Genomic DNA, 23,751 nt, shown 5'->3' with positions numbered 1-23,751 from the left:
CACTGCAACACTCCACTGATTAGGCTTTATGGTGGTGTGGCAAGACTTAATCCTCTCCTCAGTAAAGACACATGAAAACGCAATTGGAATTTGCACAAAAATACCTAAAGGACCCTCAGACTGTGAGAAACAAGATTCTGTGGTCTGATGAACCTCAATTCCAAGCATCATGTTTGAAGGAGACCAGGCACTACTCATTGCTTGCAGAGTATCATCCCAAAAGAAAAGTGTGCTGGTAGCCTGGTTTTTCAGCACCAGGGACTGAGAGACTCATCAGAGTTGAAGAAAAACTCAGCACACCAAAGTATTGAGATAGCCTTAATGAAAACCCCATCCAGAGCATTCAGAACCTCAGACTGGGAAAAAGGGTCACCTTCAGGACAATGACCCTAAGCACACAGCAAGAGTGGCTTATAGCCTCGGCTTGAACGCAATCAAATATTTCTGGAGAAACCCTGAAAATGTGCAACTACCCCCATCCAAGCTGACTTGAAAGTTGAGAGCGCTTGAGTTGAGGAGAATTGATAATTGCTGAATGCAGATGTGCAAAGCTTGTCGTATCATACCCAAAAAGACTTGAGGCTGTAAAGGTGCTTCAACTAAGTTAAGGGGGAATGAATACTTATGCAATGTACTTATTTCAGTTTTTTTTTTAATTTTTAATAAAACACATGACTCTTTAGTAATGTTTTGGCTAATTCCTTTATCTTTACTCCAGTGGAGAGAAGCTCTTTAGTTTCAGAGTCTGTCTAATATGATGAAATTTTTTCCCATTTTCCACTCAGGCTTACAGTGAAACATCATTAAGTAATTATGACAGCTTCTTCAGAACTTGTGACAGCAGACTTCTTATAATCTTATATTAACAGTATGTGCTTAAACTGTTAATCTTATGGCTTTGTTCACAGCATCAGTGCAGAGCTTCCCTGTTATGTCATGTTAACATTTTAAAGGCACCAAAAAATGAATTCATTCTGTCTTTATTTATTCACACTGGCTTCATCTGAATATGCACTTCCCTACTATCCTCTACTAGCATATGAAAAACTATATACCATGTCTGAATTCACAGTATTCATAGTCAAAAAGTACCCATGACTTGCTACTTTCTATGACATTCTAAACTTCACATCCATTGGACACTTTACCATCACATAAGCCTATGACTCAAGTAGTACATTTGATTATGTTCATACTAGTCACTTTCATACTGTGTCTCTAACATTTATTTCTTTATTTTTCTGTCTTTTGCAACTTTTGCAAATCACGTACTTATTCAAAAGAATTTTTGCTTTTGGTTCCAAACCTGTGTTACTTTCTTTCTTCTGTAGTACTTCTGTCTGTTATATTTTGAGAAGTGTCTCAGTGTTTTTTCATACAATGGAAGTAAGTGGTAACCAAAACTGTTTGAATTTCTTAAAAATAACTCCTTTTGTCTTTCACAGAAGAAAGCCAGTCACACAAGTTTGCAACGACATGTGGCACAGCAAATAATGACAGAATTTAGATTTTTGGGTAAACTATTTCTGTAAATTAGCAGATTGCTAGATTTGACCATAGAGGAAGGAGTTGCATATACTATAAAATGTACAATTGTTGATTCATGAGTTGATGAATGAGTAACAAATGGAAGATCAGGCAGAGAATATAAATATGATTTCACAGGAAGTTTCCTCAGGAAGCAGAGGTTGGGTGTGTTTCTTCTCTGAACTCAAATGCCAGGTCCATTTAAAAATGTTTATTCCCAGGTTGTGAGGTTGAGCTGTCAAACCAGACAATCAAAAAGCTCTGTCCTAGGGAAAAAAAGGTGATTCATTCAGTCTGTGCTATAGCTCTTCTCCAATATGAATCCCTTTAGCAAGCAAGTTGCTGTCAAATGCACTGCAGCATTAAAAGAGCCCCTAAAACAACTCTCTCTGGGTTTCTGAAAGATTAACTTTTTCACGCTTTGGTCTATATTTAAATGTGTGTTCAGTCATGAGACCCTCATGCTTTTATCTGATCTTTCACATCAAGCTCTGAGGCATTGTCGACGAGCAGTGAAGGACCATTTAAGGCTTGGCCATTGTGAAGTTCTATTAACTTTCTCTTGACCTTATTGTGGTTGTAATATAAAAGCTAGTGGGGTTTTCATCCCTGGCTCAGTAGATGAATGAGTGGATGGCGGGAAATCGACGAGCCGTGACTATACGTCAGAGACCTACAAATATCAATCTCTGCCCCTGCTGCCCCCATTGTCTCTAAGCATGAGTGATTTTTCATTTTTAATGAAGGACAGTGCCAGCAGGTCAAGGTTATTTAAGAAAAATGACCAGTTCTTTCATTGTTAGGCCTCCACAGTTCCTCTGTTGTGTGTGCAAAACACACATGCAGTGGAAATATTTAATCTATATGCAGGATTTATTTAATCTTGTGGAAAGAGTGGTGACATTTGTCATTTTCAGAGTCCTGTAGTGTGAAATGCGCTTTAACTGGAATTGACATTGGCGACGACAGACAGTTGTGTAGTGTGAAAAGAACAGTTATTTGATGACTTTAAAAGTTGTGTAGTCCATGGGGGCATAACATGCTAAATATCTCGAGGGCATCTGCAATGCATCTCTCAGATCAGGGCTTTGATCATTCATGAATTAGAACTAATTTACCTATGGGGCCATAGGGCTATGCGCTATATACACACAAAATATGTCCAAATGTCATTTTCTTTACTTAAAGTTATGTCTTGTTAATGGACATAAACAGTAGAGAAAGTAATTGAATGCTTGTCAGTAGATGTGTGCGATATTGACAAAAAATAATATCTCGATATTTTCTGGGATTTTATTGATAACGATAATTAGACGATATTTTGTTGTGGGTGTTATTGTGCTTAAGGACTACCAATATTCTTCATATTCTCTGCGGTCAGTTCACAGCAGTGATAGAAATTATTCTTATCTTTTGAGTCAAATTCTTATATTTAATCAGTTATAATAAAAATACATTTAGGCTGTTACCAAACCAATTAAATCAGTATCAACAAAATTCATCTTTGTAGAAGTTGCATATGAAGTGGCATTTAGATGTATTTACACATGTTAATGCAGCTATATTTGAAATTATTCTAAAAGTGAAAAGATACTTTGAATGTAAAATTAAAACAATTTAAATGGTTGATTCATTCAGGAACGAAACATGTCATGTTGCTCAGAGATGCAAAACAGTGCTGTGTCTGTGTTTGGAATGATTTTTTGTTGGCGAATTGAGCATAAACAGGAAATATGCTGTCTAAAATGTAAGTGTTTTACTATTAACTTCTTGTTTATTGAACTGTTGTTTAAAATCAGTATCACATTTGTAGTCATGCTGATTTTTGAAGGAAAAAAGGCACTCTTTGTGTGATTATTAACTATATGAAATTGTATAAATGTATACATTTTCTGCCCCCATATCTTGAATTATGTGATCATTCTAAATGCAGTGAAAGAACACACTCAAAATGCGTACTTACTAGACTTCATCATGTAATGTAACGTTATGCCTATATACCTATATGCCTATATATTATTACCTAATGATTACTCACTCTCAAGCCATCCTAGATGTATGTGACTTTCTTCTTTCTGATGAATACAGGCAGAGTTATATATATAAAAATAATAGTCCTGGCTATTCCAAGCTTTATAATGGCTGTTAAGATTGAAAAGTCCAATAGAAGTCCAATAAAGTGCATCCATCCATTATAAAAAGTACTCCACATGGCTCCAGGGATTTACAACTTTTGACAATTTACAACTTATAAACTGTAATCTCTAGCTTCCGCTAACTGTTGTACGTATGTTCACGAGAGAGTGGCGTTCCAGCAAATGACATAGGGTAGTTCCTAGACTGATGGCAGACGGTCTGGAAACCCTGGCTGCATCGAATGGCCAAGGCCCAGACAAGAGGTTTTTTTTTGTGCCGCGTCATGTTTTGGGGCATGGAAATGTCCCAACATTAACAGACTGGTGTTTAAAACTGTTGAATGTATTTTACAAATTTTGTGTTGCAAACTTCAAATATTTCACATACTTTTGAAAATTGAGTGTTTAGTTGCTCATCATCACAGTTGTAGAAACAATGCTTTCTTCTTTTGAGGGGTTTGGCATCACGGACGTTTTGTTTCCATGTGGAACTAATGATGTGTTTTTCTTGAATGATTCATTCAATTTGAACTAATCTTCAATATGACTCGGAATTCAGTGTTGATTCGTTCATTTTGTGTTGACCGCGCATGCGCAACATCCTATTAGTTCTATACAGGAAACAGAAATGATTAGTTCACCGAGTCGTTTGTTCTTTTGTCACGTAATGCGACAGCAGTATTGGATACAGAAATTAGTAATTCTCAACCTTCACTTCAAACACCTTTACAGTTATGTGTAGGGTTGGGCATCGTTTTGATTTGAACGATTCTGATTCCGATTCCGATTCTTCCTTTCGATTTCGGTTCTTTTCGATTCTCAATTCCGATTGTTTGTGGGCTGGAGTCAAAACATGTCACAGGCTCATTTGATTTCACAGAGGATAATTTTATTTTGATTCAATATGAGTTTTAGTTTTAGGAGCTGCAGCCCATGTAGGAGAAAATTAGGAATGCCTCTGCACCAGACCAAAAAACAGATTTATATATGCAGAACTTTTGACGGTTTCAGGATAAACAGGAAGTGCGCACTCTCGCTGAACGCAATTTAGTCCATCGCTCTTTTTACTTTGTGGATAGTAATTTTGAGTCGTTTGTTCCGCGGTTGTCCACAGCCTATTGTTAAACATGTCTATCGCAGTTGTGGCACGAAAATTTTCGCGCAATCGTGCTGCTTGTATGAGGAGGTTTGCAAGGTACCAGCTGAAGTGCAGCAAGGACTTTGCAGCTTTGATTATGGACTATAAAAACGCTGATTACCTCGCAAAAACGCGACATCACGCGTCCTGTTCTGTGCTCCAGCACGGTTAGCGCTCACACTGCATGCTAACCGCGCCCGAGTCCAACTGAACCGTGCTCTGGCCCACCTCTTCCAAGCAGGCCAGGGCCGGCTAAACGAGCCGGTGAGTACACCCTTACTGTGCGTTCACACCGCAGGCGGCGAGAGCGTCAAAGTGGCCGGAAGTCATTCATTTTCAATGTGAGCCGGCGGCGAGAAGCGGCGAGAAGCGGCGAGAGCGGCGCGGCGCGTTTTGGCCGGTGTGGGCGTCGGGGAGAGTTGAAGTCAGGTCAACTTTATGGTAATGAGCTATGACGCGGCTCGGCGGCAACCAATCAGAATGTAGAAGTTCACCGCTGAGAGCTTTCCAAAGAACGCAGTCGTGTAAACTTGGTTCCGGCCACATAAGTTCCCAAGGAAAATAGAGGAGAAGTTAATTATTGCTGTGGCGGGTTTCTCCATAATCTACGACGTGTCACTGTTTTTAAGTTTGCACTTAACCATGAACACAAAACCCACACCATACGAATGGCTTTTAATTGATTTATTTCGTTAGCAAACATGTAACTACAATTAAATTAAATTTCTTATTTTCATGTTTAAAATATTTAATGAGGTTAACTAACTTACACCATACTTGTCAGTCTGCAAAAGATCGACATGATTGTTTGCTTTGCGGCCGCTTTAAATACTAGACCAAGTGTTCGATCATCAGAGCGTCAAGGAATCTTTCTACAGCGTTGCTTGCAGGGCGGCCAGAGCGAATTTTGACGCTCTCGCCGGCGGCGGTGTGAACGCACAGTTAGTGTGAAATAAAGCCACACTTTTGAGCGCCGCTTACCGTGCTCCATAGCTGCAACTGAACAAGCGCGCGGCAAGCACTTCCGGAAATACGGTGGCCACAATGGAAACCAAAACTTGCGTGTTTGGAACCGATGATCGGAATCGAAAACAAATTTTATAAACAATTCCAATGGCATCGTTATTTTTTTTAACGGTTCCAAGTTGGAACCGGTTCTCGATGCCCAACCCTAGTTATGTGATGCGTTTTTGGTCTCAAATTGTACCTCTATTATTTCTCACAATTTATACATTTGTGAATTTCTGTCATGATGGTTAACATTGAATGTGGTAATAAAGAGGTTTATTTTTGTCCGCATAATGAGGAAAGATCACTCTGATAAAGTAAAAAACCTACATGTAATAACAGCATACTGTTAATAATATGTAATGTTTGTATTTGTTGTAAGATACTGAGCTGTGCAGTGAGCACATGACAAAAGGACGAATGACTTGAATCCGAAGACTCAAGAGATTAACTAATCAATTCTGTTTCCGGGACTGCATGGCTTTATAGTCTATTGGGGCTGCATGAACGAAAGACTCGAATTCGAAGACTCAAGAGCTGAATTAATCTTTTATATTTCCAGTACAGACTGCATAGCTTTAATTTATGGGAATGTGACATGACAAAGGAACAAACTATACAGATAGGGAGGTGAGGGAAACTAACAGACTGCGTAATCTGAAACAATGACTTAATCGTTTTTGTTTCACACAATTTGGCCTTGGTTGCGTTATAATTTTATTGCATTAACCGTCTTATTTGAAACATTGCCTAAGTAGATGTGTAGTGGAATTTGGCTTTTAACATACATTTTAATTATATTCTGCTGAAATGAACGAAATGACTGGACTTGAAAAAGATTTGTTCATTTTTATTTAAAGATTCGAGTCAGTAAAATGATCCGATCTTCCCATCACTAGGCAGAACATTAAAGAATGCGACACACACATCTCCTGGAAATTCCGTACAATTTAACCGAACTGGTGCGACTACGAACTCCTGAAGTGTTTCCACTTTTATGTGCCGTATGCATCAGACGTTCAACCAACAGTCCGTGAGCATGATGTCTGAGGCTGAGACTAGGCGTAGTGTAAGCTCCAGTTTCACGAGAACCAAGTTTTGTTTACAAGAGCAAAGGAAGCAAGGTTTTATTTGTTTAGCAAAGGAAAACATTTTTCCTCTTGGCTTATGTCAAAATCCTCTGACATTTTTCTTTACAAACCCTTTTGTACTTCGTAATAGTGACTAAACTAATTTGTGACTAGTGTTTTGTTTTGCTCTCTTCTTTGCGCTTTCACCTTCGTCACTTTTCATCTGAGCTTACGCTACACCTACATCCTACGTCATTCACTGGCACGCCACTATCTTGTGAACATGCGTATGACAGCTAGCAGAGAGATTGCGGTTTATAAAATTTTAAATATGGATATTTCTCTTACACAAACACATCGATTCACTTCAGGAAGACTTTATAAAACCCCTGGAACTACAGTGCCTTACAAAATTATTCATACCCCTTCATTTTTTTCACATTTTGTTATGTTCCCTGCTGAAAAAACCAGCATATGCTGGTTTTTTCAGCAGGGTTGCTGCCTTATATTAAACTACTTTAAATTACTTTTTTTCCCACATCAATCTACACTCCCTACTCCATAATGGCAAAGCAAAAAATAGTTTTTTAACATTTGTGCAAATTTATTAAAAATAAAAAACTGAAAAGATCCCGTTGCATAAGTATTCATACCCTTTTCTGGGACGCTTGAAATTTAGCTCAGGAGCATTCACATTGCTTCTAAATGTTACTACACTTCGTGTGGAGTTATACTGTGGCAAATTCATTTGAATGAGTATGATTTAGAAAGGCACACACCTCTCAGAAAAGGTCTAACAGCTGAAAATATCAGAGCAAAAACCAAGTCCTGAGGTCAAGATAACTGCCTGTAGAGCTCAGTGACAGACTTGCGTTAAGGCAGTGATCTAGGGAAGAGTTCAGAAAAAAATCTGCTGCATTGAAGGTTCACAGAAGCATTATCCATAATGGAAGACGATTGGAACAACTAGGACTCTAGAAAATGTCTGCCAGCCCCCATCCAAGCTGACAGTGCTTGAGAGGTGAAAAGGCGAGGCAAAGAATGGCAGATAATTGCCAAATGCAGATGTGCAAAGCTTGTCACATCATACCCAAAAAGACTTGAGGCTGTAAAGGTGCTTCAACTACGTACTGAGTTAAGGGTTTGAATACTTATGCAATGTACTTATTTTAGTGTTTTATTTTTAATAAATTTGTAATATTTGCAAATCTGGTTTTTGCTTTGTCATTATTATGGTGTAACGTGTAGCAATAAACAAAGGGAAGCAAGTGCAGGTTATGATAGTTTATTGAGAAGATGCAATGATGGGTAGAACAGATAATCCAGACGTGGTGAACCGGTGCTTTAGTGGTGGTGAGATCTCCCGGCTGATGACACAAGGACTGGATGGCAGAGTGCAAACGTGTCGTGAAACTCCCGTGAAGTGCGGTGACGATCCAACGACGAATACACAATCCAACAAGACACGAACCAAGACAAAGAGACATCCAGACAAACTATCGGACAGGGGAGAAGAGAATGGCGTGAGTATATATAGCAGTCAGTAATGATGAACACCTGGTGCTGGACTGATTAGCAGCTGCACTGAATGAGCATGACGAACAACACAGACAGACACATGATTACGAGACAGAGCACATGGCATAATAAACAACACTGACAGACACATGATCACAAGACCTGAGAACACGGCAGATGCATGAACCGTGACAGTACCCCCTCTCCTAGGAACGTCCCCTGACGTTCCCAGACTCCTGTACCTGTTGATTGAAATCATCAATAAGGGAGTGATCCAGTATGTCCCTGGCAGGTACCCAACTTCTCTCCTCCGGACCGTAACCTTCCCAGTCCACCAAGTACTGAAATCCGCGTCCCCTCCGCCTAGAGTCCAGAATGCGATTGACCGAATAGGTAGGTTCCCCATCTACGAGTCGCGGCGGTGGGGGAACCGGGACTGGCGGATTAATGCGTGCAAAAAAAACGGGTTTAATCTTGGAAACATGGAACACGGGATGAATCCTCCTGTACACTGGAGGGAGGTTGAGGCGGACTGCCACCGGACTAATGATCTTGGTGACAGAAAACGGGCCAATAAATTTGGGAGCAAGTTTATTCGAAACGGATCGGAGAGGAATGTCCTTAGTAGAAAGCCACACTTTGGAACCGACGACGTATACGGGAGGCTTAGACCGGTGGCGATCGGCTTTGGCCTTGGTGCGCGCTCCCACCCGGACTAGAGTCTCACGGGCTCTAGTCCAGGTGCGACGGCACCTCTGGACGAAGGCGTGAGCGGAGGAGACCGCGACTTCGGATTCCAGACTGGGAAAAATTGGTGGCTGGTAACCTATACTACATTCAAATGGGGATAGGCCCGTGGATGATACTGGTAACGAATTGTGGGCGTACTCCACCATCGACAGCTGTTGGCTCCAGGAGGAAGGATTTCTAGTGACCATACATCGTAACGCTCTCTCCAAGTCTTGGTTGGCTCTCTCAGTTTGCCCATTGCTTTGAGGATGGAACCCCGAAGAGAGACTAACAGTGGCCCCCAGTAATTTACAAAACTCTCGCCAAAATTTGGACACAAACTGGGGTCCTCTGTCGGAGACCACGTCTGTCGGGAGGCCATGTAACCGGAAGACGTGGTCCACGACTGCCAACGCTGTCTCCTTGGCTGAAGGTAATTTGGGCAAGGGAATGAAATGAACCGCCTTCGAGAATCGGTCCACCACGGTCAAAACTACCGTGTTACCCTGGGAGGGTGGGAGGGCGGTAACAAAATCTAGAGCGATGTGGGACCAGGGTCTCGAAGGGATTGGCAGCGGTTGTAGGAGCCCATCAGGAGGTCTGTTAGAAGTCTTACCAATGGCACAAACTGAACAAGCCAAAACAAAACTGCGAACATCACGAGCCATAAGTGGCCACCAAAATCTTTGTTTTACCAAATGTAAGGTTCGACTTACCCCTGGATGACACGCCACATTGGAACCATGTCCCCACTGGATAACTTCGGACCGTAGACCTTCTGGCACAAACAAACGGTTAGGTGGGCAACCGGCCGGAGGCGTTACCCCAAGTAAGGCTGTCTTAACCTTCGATTCGACCTCCCAATTGAGGGCAGAGACAATAAGTGTCTCGGGAAAAATACCCTCGGGAGTGGACGGGCGATCGGAACGGTCAAAAATACGTGACAAAGAATCGGGTTTAACGTTTTTGGAACCCGGGCGGTACGAAATAGTGAAGTCAAAACGTCCGAAAAAAAGTGCCCACCTAGCCTGCCTAGAGTTCAGTCTTTTAGCTGTTCTGATATATTCCAGATTCTTATGATCGGTCCAAACTATGAAAGGTACCCCTGACCCTTCCAACCAGTGACGCCATTCTTCCAATGCCAGTTTGACCGCCAACAGCTCTCTGTTACCAATATCATAATTTGACTCAGCTTGCGACATACGATGAGAATAAAACGCGCAGGGATGCATCTTGTCGTCCGAGGATGAGCGCTGGGAAAGCACCGCACCTACCCCCACCTCTGATGCGTCGACCTCCACCACGAACTGACGTGATGGTTCAGGGGTAATAAGAATAGGTGCCGAAACAAAGCGGCTTTTGAGTTTAGCAAACGCTGCTTCCGCAGCGTTTGACCACCTGAACGCCGTTCGGGGGGAGGTCAAGGCTGTCAGAGGCGCGGCTAGTTGGCTGTAATTACGAATAAAACGTCGGTAAAAATTGGCGAAACCCAGAAACCTCTGTAGGGCCTTACGGGAATCTGGACTTGGCCAATCCACCACAGCCCTCACCTTCTCGGGATCCATGCGCATACCCTCGGCCGACACGATGTACCCTAGGAAAGGAACAGACTGTGCATGAAAATCGCATTTCTCCGCCTTGACAAAAAGCCCATTCTCTAGCAGCCGCTGGAGCACTCGTCTGACGTGCTGAACATGTTCCTGGGGAGACGAAGAAAAAATCAATATGTCGTCCAGGTAGACATATAGAAACTGATCGACCATGTCTCTCAGCACGTCATTGACGAGTGCCTGAAAGACCCCTGGGGAGTTGGACAAGCCGAAGGGCATGACCAAGTATTCAAAGTGCCCCCTGGGGGTATTGAAGGCAGTCTTCCATTCATCTCCCCCCCTGATGCGGACCAAATGATAAGCGTTTCTTAAATCCAATTTCGTGAAGATGGACGCTCCCTGCAACCTCTCGAAGGCTGAAGATATAAGCGGCAAAGGATAAGTATTCTTTACCGTAATATTATTCAGCCCTCGGTAATCAATGCAAGGTCGCAGAGATCTGTCCTTCTTCCCCACAAAAAAGAATCCCGCCCCCGCTGGAGAAGAGGAAGGTCGTATGAACCCCGCTGCTAGAGAATCAGAAATGTATTTCTCCATAGCCTCTCTCTCAGGAACTGAGAGTGAATAAAGTTTGCCCTTAGGCGGAGACGTACCTGGCAGTAAGTCTATAGCACAGTCATAGGGACGATGAGGAGGAAGAGAAGCAGCCCTAGACTTACTGAACACTTCCTTCAGGTCGAGGTACTCCGCGGGCACGTTACACAGATCCGCCGTCTTCTCCTGAAACACAGATCTAGAAACAGATGAACAAGCAGACACAAGACAAGACTCATAACACTTAATGCTCCACTCAGCCACAGACTTGAGCTGCCAATCAATCCGGGGGTTATGTTTGGTGAGCCAGGGGTGTCCTAAAACAATGGGTGCATGAGGGGAGTCCAGGATGTAAAAGGGGGTGCTCTCACGGTGGTTGCCAGACACCGTGAGAGTGATGGGTTCCGTGATGGAGGTGATGGGAGGGAGGGTCTGGCCATTGAGTGCGTGGACGGCGATGGTCTCGGTGAGGGATCGGACAGGTATGTGATGTAGAAGTGCGAAAGAAGAATCCATAAAATTACCCTCAGCTCCCGAATCCAGCAGTGCGGTGCAGTGCAGGTCGTGATGCTGCCATCCTAGTCTAACTGGGAGGAGCGTTGAGGTGGAGGTGGATGAGGACTTTGCAGCGGAGATCCCACCCGACAGTAGCCTCATACTTACTGCCGGGCTGGCCCTTTTACCGGGCAGCTAAAGGCGTAGTGGCCAGCCGCCCCGCAGTAAAGGCAAAGGCCATGAGATCTCCGCCTCTCCTTCTCCTCCCAGCTAAGTCTGGCCCGACCCACCTGCATGGGCTCGGGATCGTTGAAGGGGGCGACCGCGTTATTGCCGCTGGCTCGAGATGGAAGTCCCTCCCCAGGGGGAAGCCGAGCGGGCATCCACCGCCGCTCGGCTCGGGAGAGTCGAGAATCTAGCCAGATCAATGATGCCGTTGAGATCTGCGGGTAGTTCCAGGGCGTAGATCTCCTGTTGAACGCGGTCAGCCAGCCCATGCAGGAACATATCCGCCTGCGCCGCCTCGTTCCACTGACACTCAGCCGCTAGGGTGCGAAAAGCAATAGAGTAATCAGAAACGGATCTCCCCCCCTGTCGGAGATCCGTCAATTGCCGCGCGGCCTCTCTTCCGGTGGCCGCGCGGTCAAACACCCTCCTCATTTCTGCGGACAGTGTCGAGAACGAGGCACAACATGGATCCTGGTTCTCCCACACCGCCGTGCCCCACAAGGCCGCCCTCCCCGTTAACAGGGTGAGCGCGAACGCCACCTTGCTCTCCTCACTAGGAAACGTGCGCGGTTGCAGCGCGAAATGCATGGAGCACCTAGTGAGGAAAGCTCGGCAGAAGCTCGGCTCACCGCTGTACAGCTCGGGTGGGGGAAGGCGGGGCTCCGGTTGGTGTGCCGCTCCAGCTGGTTCAAAATGGGCGGCCGGAGCGATAGGAGCGGGCGGTGTGGGTGGCGCAGGGGACAGTGTCACCTGATGTAACCGCTGGGTCAGGTCAGACACTTGCGCCACCAAAGCGCCCACGCTCTTCTCCTGAGCGTTCAGCCGGGAAATACAACTCACCAGTGCTTCCTCCGCCGTGTTTGGGGTGCCTCCTGCTGCTTCCATGATTGGTCCGATAGTTCTGTAACGTGTAGCAATAAACAAAGGGAAGCAAGTGCAGGTTATGATAGTTTATTGAGAAGATGCAATGATGGGTAGAACAGATAATCCAGACGTGGTGAACCGGTGCTTTAGTGGTGGTGAGATCTCCCGGCTGATGACACAAGGACTGGATGGCAGAGTGCAAACGTGTCGTGAAACTCCCGTGAAGTGCGGTGACGATCCAACGACGAATACACAATCCAACAAGACACGAACCAAGACAAAGAGACATCCAGACAAACTATCGGACAGGGGAGAAGAGAATGGCGTGAGTATATATAGCAGTCAGTAATGATGAACACCTGGTGCCGGACTGATTAGCAGCTGCACTGAATGAGCATGACGAACAACACAGACAGACACATGATTACGAGACAGAGCACATGGCATAATAAACAACACTGACAGACACATGATCACAAGACCTGAGAACACGGCAGATGCATGAACCGTGACATATGGTGTATGGAGTGTAAATTGATGTGGGGAAAAACTAATTTAAAGCAGTTTAACATAATGCTGCAACAAAACAAAATGTGACAAAAACGAAGGGGTATGAATACTTTTGCAAGGCACTGTATACGAAGTACTTTTTTATGATGGATGAATAAACTTTATTGGACTTCAAAATCTCAATAGCCATTCACTCCCATTATTATAAAGCTTGAAAGAGCCAGGACATTTTATTCATCTGAAAGAAGAAAGTCATACTACGATGACTTGAGGGTAAATCATGAGGTAATTTTCATTTTTGGGCAAACTATTCCTTTAAGGGATTGGGGGTAATTTTGGGGGTTTTATGGCGATCTCAGGGCTAAAATTGCTTGGTGTGTGGTCAGCATAAAATGTCACTGTGGCATGAATCTCACCAATAAAATTAGACAACTTAAATATTTTGTTACTGTATAATTTATGCTGTTCTGCCCTAGACTGGAACAACCCAAACCTAGAGAAAACACTTTGCTTTTTTATTTCAGAACCCCCCCCCCCCCACACACACTTAAAAACTGAAGTATTTGTGATGTTTTTAGCATACATCTTTGTTTCTCCTAACATAAATGCTTCAAAGGATTTACTGTTGCTAGAGCTGGCAAGAGTGTCTCTAATAAAAACATTTACGATGTGGTACAGGGCATATCAGACAGTTGTTAACCGCAAAAATGAAAATGTTGTGTCTCCAAGTGGCCATTTAATTCAGCATCCTACAATAAACACATTCTAAGAATAGTCCTGTCACCTCTTGTAAGAGTGACACAGTCTCCATTTAGAATGGCAGTGCTGTTGTAGTGTAACAGTAGTGCTTTTATAGCTTTATTTGGACTCTGCATTGTCTTGAAGATGAGATCATTCCCTGCTGACGGACATTCACTAGCCCCTTTGTCTTAATCATAATCAAATATACACATTTTTTTGCATAGTGTGTGTGTATGTATGTATATGCATTTGTTTGTATTTGTATCTCAAGGGTCTTGTTGTTAGGTGCAACCCTGCACTCAAATTTCATTAGGAATTTGGTCATGCTAATTTTTTCAAGACAATTGCAAAATATTATTTTCTGGTATCAAGTATAGTTGAAGGTAGATTCAAATTCTTAGAAAAGTGCATTTTTAACCAGTCTGTTTATTTCAATATTCATTCCTAACTGTTTCAACAAACACATCACAGTTAACGACTTTACATTGCTGGCTTTGCGGTAAAATAACTTCAGTTTTTGCCAGATGTGGTTTGTGTTTGGGGCACACTGTGTTTTTCAGTGGTTTGCAAATGTTTGTGGGTTAACTAGGAGAAAAGGAATGAGGGATAAAGCACTGTTTTCTGATAAGCATGGGTTTGTGGCTTATTTGACACATTCTTGTGCAGTTCAAGACATTTACAGACGTTTAATGTTATGGGTATTAAAGCTATTTCAACTATTGTGAGAAGTCTCCAGGGAGTTTTGTACCATCCCAGAGATACTGAAGTTTGATCTCATCCATTTTGTTTTCCCAGAGTCAGTCAGAGTGTGCCTCTTTGGGTTGCTATATATTTCTCTCTCGTATGGTTTACAGGCCTTGTTGTGTTTTAATAATGATTTCCGTTTGAAAGCGGCCTTCCCTGCTGAAAAAACCAGCATATGCTGGTTTTTTCAGCAGGGTTTGTTCTCTTTAGAGAGTTCAGGTGTTGAGGTGGAAGTCACAAGTTATTCTAGAGGTATTCATTTGTAGTTCAGGAGGTTGTTGTGTGTTCAGCTGTGAAAGCAGAATAGGGTATCCACTGTCTTATTACATTTGCTTGGGGTAAAATGCAGTGCGTAGTAGGTTTTAATTTGTTATGGGGCCAGTGTACATCAGTCTCTGAGTGCCTTGAGTCTTTGTAATTAATTTGCTTTAAGTCACCTTGGACAGTAAGACATATTTCAAGAGAATCCAGGTAGTCCATCCTGTCCCAGACAGCAGTGAAAGTAGGTTACAGTTTATGACACATGAGTGAGTGGAAGAGAGGAGATTAATAAGACCCAATGCTTCAGGAAAAAAAAATCTTGTGTCCTGTTTGGGTGTAAGTGTGTCTTCTTCTTTCTATAAAGTAGCAGTGTATTTTTTGATGTTTAAGATTATTGGAGTATGTTTTACAAGAAAATACTGTTTCTGTTTTTCCTTCTTATTTTTGAAAAAAAAAAAAAAAACCATTTATATCTCCTGACCATTAGATGGCACTGTGCTGAAACTATGCTGGTAAATTCAGGACATGATTGCAATAACAAACTCCAAATTTGGTCTGAATATGATAAAGCATTGAGGAGATATAGCCTAATGTCTACTTTGCCTTCGTCAAATTCATTTGTGCGTTATTCAAGAACGGTTGGGTCTATCGAAAAGCTTTTGAGAATTTTTTGTTAGGACCATCTAAAGATGGTCTGTATCAATTTTGGTGAAAACCAGACAAACCATCTGAGTTTGGCAAAATAGATTTTTTACATAATGTCAAATATTTAATGAACGGTTCAATTGACAGCAGTTGTTCTACAGGCAAAGTTGTTCAGAATGAGGAGATGTAATATATGATATGAATTTTGTGTGTATGTGTGAAACATTGTGTGATATACGAGGCGTAAACCATTATTGCACCACCTAGTCATGAGTCAAACAGGTCCAACAAGATCCGATCTGCCTCTTTTAACCTCGTCTAATAGGTGCTTAAAGTTACTTGGCTGATGGCGGCCATGAATTCCAAGATACACCAATGGCCTTGCAGATATTAGTGGCACATTGAACAAAGACACTACATGCCGATATTTAAGTCAATCAGACTAATTGGTCTATAGTAACAGCCATTATCGTGTTTTTTTTTCCTGTTAAAACACCACCAAATGGTCAAACTGCCCTTTTTTGTAATTTCACCAAAGATTGAGCTCATTCATAAGTATTCAGAGTTTGATCTCATTCCGTTCAAGAGTTATAGCCGTTTTAGTACAAGTGGCCCCATGCACCTACTTAAAAAGTGTTTGCGCCTGTTCCAACTGACAGTGGATCTTTAACTTGGTTTTTACAACTTTTGCTGATCAGACTCCAGAGAATTTTGCTGCACTGGTTTGGTTCAGATAGAGGAATCATTGAGGAATCAAAAACCTTGCTTTTTAAAATCCATTTTCGCCAAAAATATAGCTGCAAGCAGCGATTACTGGAGTCCAAGTGCTTTGAGACAGATATGAAAAAAGACATTACATATTATCAGTGATATAAATCATATGATTACAAAAGCATTTTTGTCAAATTCTGGTAATTTACCATAGAAATATTATGTGTTTTAACGTTTATGACTGTTATAACACCAGCTGTGGTCTGATCTCCCTAAAATTTAGCATGCTTGTTTAGAATCACCTGTCACGTGTGTTCACCAGGTTTCATGAAGTTTGGGTTTTCATTTAGGGTTTATAGGCTTTTGTGTATGCAGTATTTAGACATGCCCCTTTTTTAAATGACTCCATTATAACTTCCCAAAGGGTAAATTATTATAATTTTTTTTTAGAATTATTGACCTAGAGAGTTCAGAGAATTGCACTAAAGTGTTTTTTTCCAGAGCGAAAAACCTAGGACTAGTTCGCAAAAGTTTTTTTTTTTTTTTTTACATTTTCTCAATCATTTAATGAACGGTTTGATTGACAGCAGCGGTTCTAGAGGCAAACTTCTTTGGAATGAGGAGGTCTATTGTGTAAAATGAATATTTTGCCTATGTGTAAAAAAACATTGCAATACACAATCATTTACGACCTTGAAAAATGTGATTTTTTTTTCAAATTTCACACAGACCCTTAGGTGAGTCAAACAGGCCCACCAAGTTTCGTTCCGATCGGCCTCTGTTAAGCTTGTCTAATAGGTGCTCAAGGTTTATCAGCCTATTGCGGCCATGTTTTTTGAGATACAAACATGTCCTTATAGCCACTTGTGGTACCATGGAAAAAAACTGTGCGTACCAATTTTCGTGTCGATTGGACAAATGGTTGTGTTTTATGATTTTTCTCTATTATAGCGTTACCAAGTGACCAAGCTCCATGGCTTTTTTCATGTGACCTCAGATTCAGCTCTTACATATGCTTTGTGAGCTTAGCGAAAATATCTCATTCCATTCAAAAGTTTTAGACGTTTTAGTAAAGGCAGCCCTGCCCCTTTTGAAAGTTTTGGCATCCCTTTGGTGACGGAGGGTTGAAAGTTCTCTCTCTCTCTCTCTTTTTTTTTGATAATTATTGATATTCACTTTCCAGAAAATCGTCCTGCACTGCTTTGGTTCAGATCAGGTGAAAAACCTTGGACTAGTTTTGTAGAAAATTTAAAGGATAAGGAGGCTGGTTTGGCTATTGCTACCGGAATGGTGAGCCCATTAAAACTCATTCAGTCATCAATCTGATTTTTCCAGTTTTTTCTCTCAACAGGTAGGAGTAGACATTTCCCAAGGCAACATGTAACATGTACAGTAATTGTCATACATGAAGTCCAAATTACCTTCAACAAATCCAATAAAGATCAAAGAAACTAAATACACTTCAATATAAACACATAAATCAAAGGAACTTACATTTTCAACAACACAGCAATTCCACACAGGCCGTGTATTAGTAGAAAGACAGCTTCTCACACACACAAAGACTGAGACAGAGGCTTAATTAGGAAGAAGCTATAGTTAAATAGAAGCATATGTGTTCTTATTAGGACTCAGTCAACCAATCAGAACACAGCAGGATTTTCTACAAGTTTGCAACAAATGGTTTAGGAGTTATGAGCGATTTCGTACTTTTGATCGCTGTAGTCAGGCCAGTTGGGGCGAGCCTTGGTGACGTTGTAGATGGTGTGAGCACTACTTTCCCTCCAAGTTTCAAGTCTCCACGACTTACGGTTTGGTCTGCCCAAACAGTTTTACGTGGAGATTGCTGATCCTTGGCTATTTGAACAATTACAATATGCACTTGAACCCTTAATAATAGACAAAAATACCTTCTAAGTTGTTGTTTTCCAAAAACAAGCAGAAAATGTCATTACTTCACTATTGTAGGAAAGTGTCTGTTGTCTGTTATTGGTAGTGTTGTGTCATGTTGTGCTAGCCTGAGGATCTCTAGTCATCTGTCTCAGCCTCATCCTTTAATCACTTCCTGTCCCCTATTTGAGCTCCTGCTTTACAACAGTAAGACCAAGTCAGAACACAAGCACAGTGTGTGTGATTGACATGCTGGCAGGCTATAGTTATCAGGGCTCTCAAGTTTTGGATAAAGTTTGGAGTGAGATTTTATCTGTTAGGGGAGGAGCCACTCAAATATTTGCAGCAGCGGCCCCTCGGCCCCACGCAATTCTCTCCAGTTTTTGGTAAAAGTTCAACTATCTATTGTTCATAATTAACCAGCACAAAATAAAAAATATAACAACTGGTAGATCTGATAAGTCAAATTCATAAAAATAAAATGTTTTAAATATTTCAAAAATATGCATATGTATCAAAAGTAAAAAAAGAAATTTGGCCCCAAACGAGCAAACTAAACAGCAGTGCTCAATGCACATACTGTAAACATACAGGAGGATTGCAGAACTTGCTCATAGCATGTATGTCAATCTGTGTGTGTGTTTGTGAAAGATAGAGGGTACATATTTCAGCTTACTAATGTCATTTTGTATTTCAAGTGTTTATTGCACACTTTGATGCCTTGATGACAGTGGTAGGGGCTTGAACTTAGCTAGAGTAATTAGTTACATGTAATTGAATTATGTAATTTAATTAAAAACGACATTTGACTAATCTGTTACAGTTACTGAGAAATAACAAATATAGTTAAATTACAGTTACTTTTAAAAATGTTTACAATTACAAAGTGGGTTACATGTAAATATTTTGATTGATTTATTTCCCAAATCGCATTGACTGCTTTAAAATAAGAGTCACCAATGTTTCAGGAGTTAAACAGAGGTGCTAAAGATTTTGTGGTGGCTGTGCTTTAAAATTAAATTATTATAATCTTAATTCAAGTGATGAAGGATTTTGTAAAATTGACAGTAATTAGTGTTGAGTGCTAGTGTAAGGTAAACCTGCCTGCTTAAAAGTTTTTAAAAGGATTAACAGTTGAAAACATTCCTTAGAAATTTAGTAATCGAATGTAATGTTACATTACCTCTAAAGCAACTGAAATAGTTACACTACTTTTAAATTACATTTTAAATAGGGAAATTTAATCTGTAGCCTATTACAGCCTATTTCCAAAATAACCTTCCCAACAATGTTGATACATTTGTGTTTTGAAATATATAAAACAATTTATTTTATTTGGATGAATTTGTCTGTCTTTTTTTAGCAGATTTACCAATTATCTTGTCTTCTCCTTAATTTCAGGCCCACAATTAGTTAAAGCTGTTGAAGAACTAATAATTTTGCACAAATTTGGCTATAATCCCCAACATCAGTTCTCACTATCTTTGATCACAGGCAAGTGATTTTGTCTAGGAATCGTAAAATGGAAAAAATAAATAAATAAAAATAAATATGAAAAACCCTGCTGCATTTATTTAGTTTCTAGTATATACAAATGGCAACGTCCGCTCCGAGACCGCAACGCGACCACCTCCTCAACTGTACTAAACGCTTCCACTGCGAGAGAAAGCGGCAGCCCCGCAACGATTCCACCGCTGGCCTTGTCCCGTGTGTGTGCGTCTACGTTGCCTAGTGACGAACGTGATTGTAGCGGGATCAGGTAATATACCAGAAAACAGCAAATTCTAATTTTTTGGCTGGTAGGTGCCATTTAACTCTCAAGACAGCTATGAGCTTGACAGAGCACTTCTCTCTGCAAAGCCTGCACCTCGTCCATTAACACCATATAGCGGGACAAGTTATCCCTTACTTTTCAGCGTGAGAAATACAAGGTGTGGCGTGAGAGCGTGCGAACTGGTTGAAATGCGTGTGTCTCACGGTGAATGCGTGAGACTTGAGAGCCCTGAGTTATAGTAGCAAAATTGTTATTCAAAACATTGAATAACATCTGAAATCTGAGTGTTAAAATTAATGACAATGAATCAAATATTTTCACATGAAGGATGTATTATGACACCATCTTTATTTTTGAATGGACAGTCATTTTGTGTGTATATTGAGGTTAGGAGCTTGTTTACCAAAATGTCAAACACCAGGGCATAGAGTAGAATATTTTCCTGCAGTTTTTGAATACAGTTTAAGTGTTTCCTGGGTAGTGGTTATGAGCAAGCCACTGTACCGAAAAACAAGGGTCACGAGTGATTCACTACTGTAGAATTCTCAAAAACAGAAGTCATAATGTTTGCATTTAATATTGTGGTCATCACTGTAGGAAACAATGTGTCCACTGCATTTAGGATTGAGCGAGTTGTTTTGCCAGTTGTTCATTACGTTATGCTCTGACTCATTGCTGCTGGTGATCTTCTTCTTCTTGTGCGGTTTGTGTGATAAATGTGGTTTTTCGTAGATAAGCTGATCTCTTGATTGATGTACAGTTGCTGTGACTGGCTCTCTACTGTGTGCAGTAACATTCTGGTCTTGGCCCTCCTCCACTGTCAGACAAATGAGTATATTTTGCTTCAATCCGTTGGGATTATGGCCCTCGTTTCTGTGATGGAGAAGGATGGATGGAAAATGAGGGGAAAGAGGATGAATCAGGAGCAGGTGGTTGTGCCAGTGTCACATGGCCGGTTTGTTGGCGCACGTGGATGGTGTTTCACGATGGTGACGTTGGACGCTGTAGAGGATTTTACTGGGCAGGCTGTGCAGTCAAGGTGTCAAATGTCAGCCATTTTTAAACATTGCCAATCTGATCTTTGTATTTTTCTTTGACAGGCTGACAGAGTCATCAGGATCACTCACTGATGGACCAGTTAACTACAAATACAAGACTAAATGCACTTGGCTGATTGAAGGATAGTGAGTACCACGATGTCAAACTAATTTCTTAGTCTTTGTTGTTTATTTATTATTTACCAGATGTTTTGTTTAAAGCAACTTAAAAAATAGAATAAAAAAAAAAATACATTTGTCTTATTATTAATGATGATTTTTTTTATTTTAGCCCAAATGCTGTGCTCAGGTTGAGGTTCAACCATTTTGCCACAGAGTGCAGTTGGGATCACTTGTATGTTTTTGATGGCGACTCGATTTACGCACCTTTGGTAGCTGTGTTTAGGTGAGTGATACTGGAATCAAAGTCATTAATACACACCAAGTGACACAGTGGACACAAACGTCAATTTATATCAAACAAAGACATTTTATTGGCCTCATCTCATGAACAAAAGTGTAACAAAATCTTAAGATTCACAAAATTGAAACACTCCTTATGTTCAGTTCAATGGAATGAACAGTAAACTTTAACTTTAATCAGTCAACAACGCAGCAGAATCAAATCAGAATTAAGTCACCCATAAAGTTTGTTTAAAAAATGTCATTTGTGTGAACTTGTGACTTTTCTTCCTTTCGCAATACAAGAATTTTTCAATTGACAGCATAGCAAGGGTGTTAACCTCTATTCATTCACTGAATTATATTTCCCAGTTCATAATTTAGTCATCAAGGAAATTAATGAGGATGAATGTTTTAATTAAAATAACTGGAATGCACAGTAATAAATGGCAGGAAATCTACAGTGCCAGTCAAACGTTTTTGATTTTTAATGTTTTTTTTTTTTTAAAGAAGTCTATTCTGCTCACCAAGCCTGAATTTATGAAGTATTTTTACTATTGAAAATAACTGTTTTCTGTTTGAATATATTTTAAAATGTAATTTATTCCTGTGCTTTCAAAGCTTAATTTTCTAACATCATTACTCCAGCCACATGATCCTTTAGATATCATTCTAATTTTCTGATTTGCTGCTCAAAAAAACTTTTTTTTTTATTATTATGTTGAAAACAGCTAAGTAGAATTTTTTTCAGGTTTCTTTGATGAATAGAAAATTCAGAAGAACAGCATTTATCTGAAATAGAAATCTTTTGTAACATTATAAATGACTTTATCATCACTTATGATCAATTGAAAGCATCCTTGCTTAAAGTATTAATTTCTATAATTTCTTTCCAAAAAATTATACTGACTCCAAGCTTTTGAATGCTATAGCGTATAACGTTATGAAAAAAAAATATTTTCGATAAACACTGGTCTTTGGATATTTATATTAATCAAAGAAAATGTACTCAGCTGTTTTAAATATTGATAATTATAATAATAATAAAATGTTTCTTGAACAGCAAATCAGTGTATTAAAATGATTTCTGAAGGATCATGTGACACTGAAGACTGGAGTAATGATGCTGAAAATTTAGCTTTGATCACAGAAATAAATTACATTTTAAAATACATTACAATAGAAAGCAGTTATTTTAAATAGCAAAAATAGTTCACAATATTACTGCTTTTGCTGTAAAAATCTTTTGACTAGTAGCATAAATGGCAGGAAAAATTTGCATATCTTTTTACAAAATTACTTACAAAAAATCTTATTTTTAGAATTAAGGCCTAATCAGAATATGGACCTTAATTAATAAATGATTTGCTAGTAAGCATGGTCTGTGACAGTAAATGGGAAAGAATTGTGTTTAAGGAAAAGAAAAACAAGTTTAGTTTGTGAAAAAATGACACTATTCCGTGACCATATTATTTTGACATATTTTTAAATAATCATGTTTAAAGGATTAGTTCACTTCCAGAATAAAAAAATTCCTGATATTTTACTCATCCCCATGTCATCCAAGATGTTTATGTCATCTTTCTTTCTTCAGTCAAAAAGAAATGAAGGTTTTGGAGGAAAACATTCCAGGGTTTTCTCCATATAGTGGATTTAATTTTCAGCGCAGCTTCAAAGGGCTCTACACGATCCCAGCCGAGGAATATGGGCCTTATATAAATAAAATTAAATAAATAAAAATGTATATACTTAACCACAAATGCTCGCCTTGCACTATGTGAGCAAAATGAGCATTTGTGGTTAAAAAGTATACTTAAAAAAATTTTTTTTAGAAAATGATGAACGTTTTGCTAGATAAGACCCTTATTCCTTGTCTGGGATCACATAGAGCCCTTTGAAGCTGCATTGAAATTGCAATTTGGACCTTCTACCCGCTGATCCCCATTGAAGTCCACTATATGGAGAACAAACCTGGAATGTTATACTTTTGGAACTAAGGTTGCTGAAAAAGTAGGCAGCACTGTTGAACTAGATAATTTATGATGCCCCAAGCTGCAAACTGACTTTTCTATTAATTTGCAAGAAAAATATCACATTTTATTATGGGCAATAAAAATAACCAGTAACAAGCATTCCTTGTCACATTAAAAATGAAGCAGTCTGTTTGCTTCACTCTGTTT

General features: G+C 40.3%; 1 protein-coding gene across 1 annotated transcript in view; it reads left to right on the top strand.

Moving 5' to 3' along the window:
• Positions 1-23,751, top strand: part of atrnl1a (attractin-like 1a) — a 326,819-nt gene that overhangs the window by 22,248 nt on the left and 280,820 nt on the right. Inside the window, exons 2-3 of the mRNA XM_073834640.1 lie at positions 21,233-21,316; positions 21,462-21,575. Coding sequence (XP_073690741.1) covers positions 21,233-21,316; positions 21,462-21,575 — 198 coding nt within the window. The remainder of the gene's footprint in view (positions 1-21,232; positions 21,317-21,461; positions 21,576-23,751) is intronic.

Source organism: Garra rufa, chromosome 2, assembly GCF_049309525.1.
Source record: "Garra rufa chromosome 2, GarRuf1.0, whole genome shotgun sequence".
Lineage (NCBI taxonomy): Eukaryota > Metazoa > Chordata > Actinopteri > Cypriniformes > Cyprinidae > Garra > Garra rufa.
The sequence above is the reverse complement of the archived record's forward strand: the minus strand, read 5'-3'. Positions and strand labels throughout refer to the sequence as shown.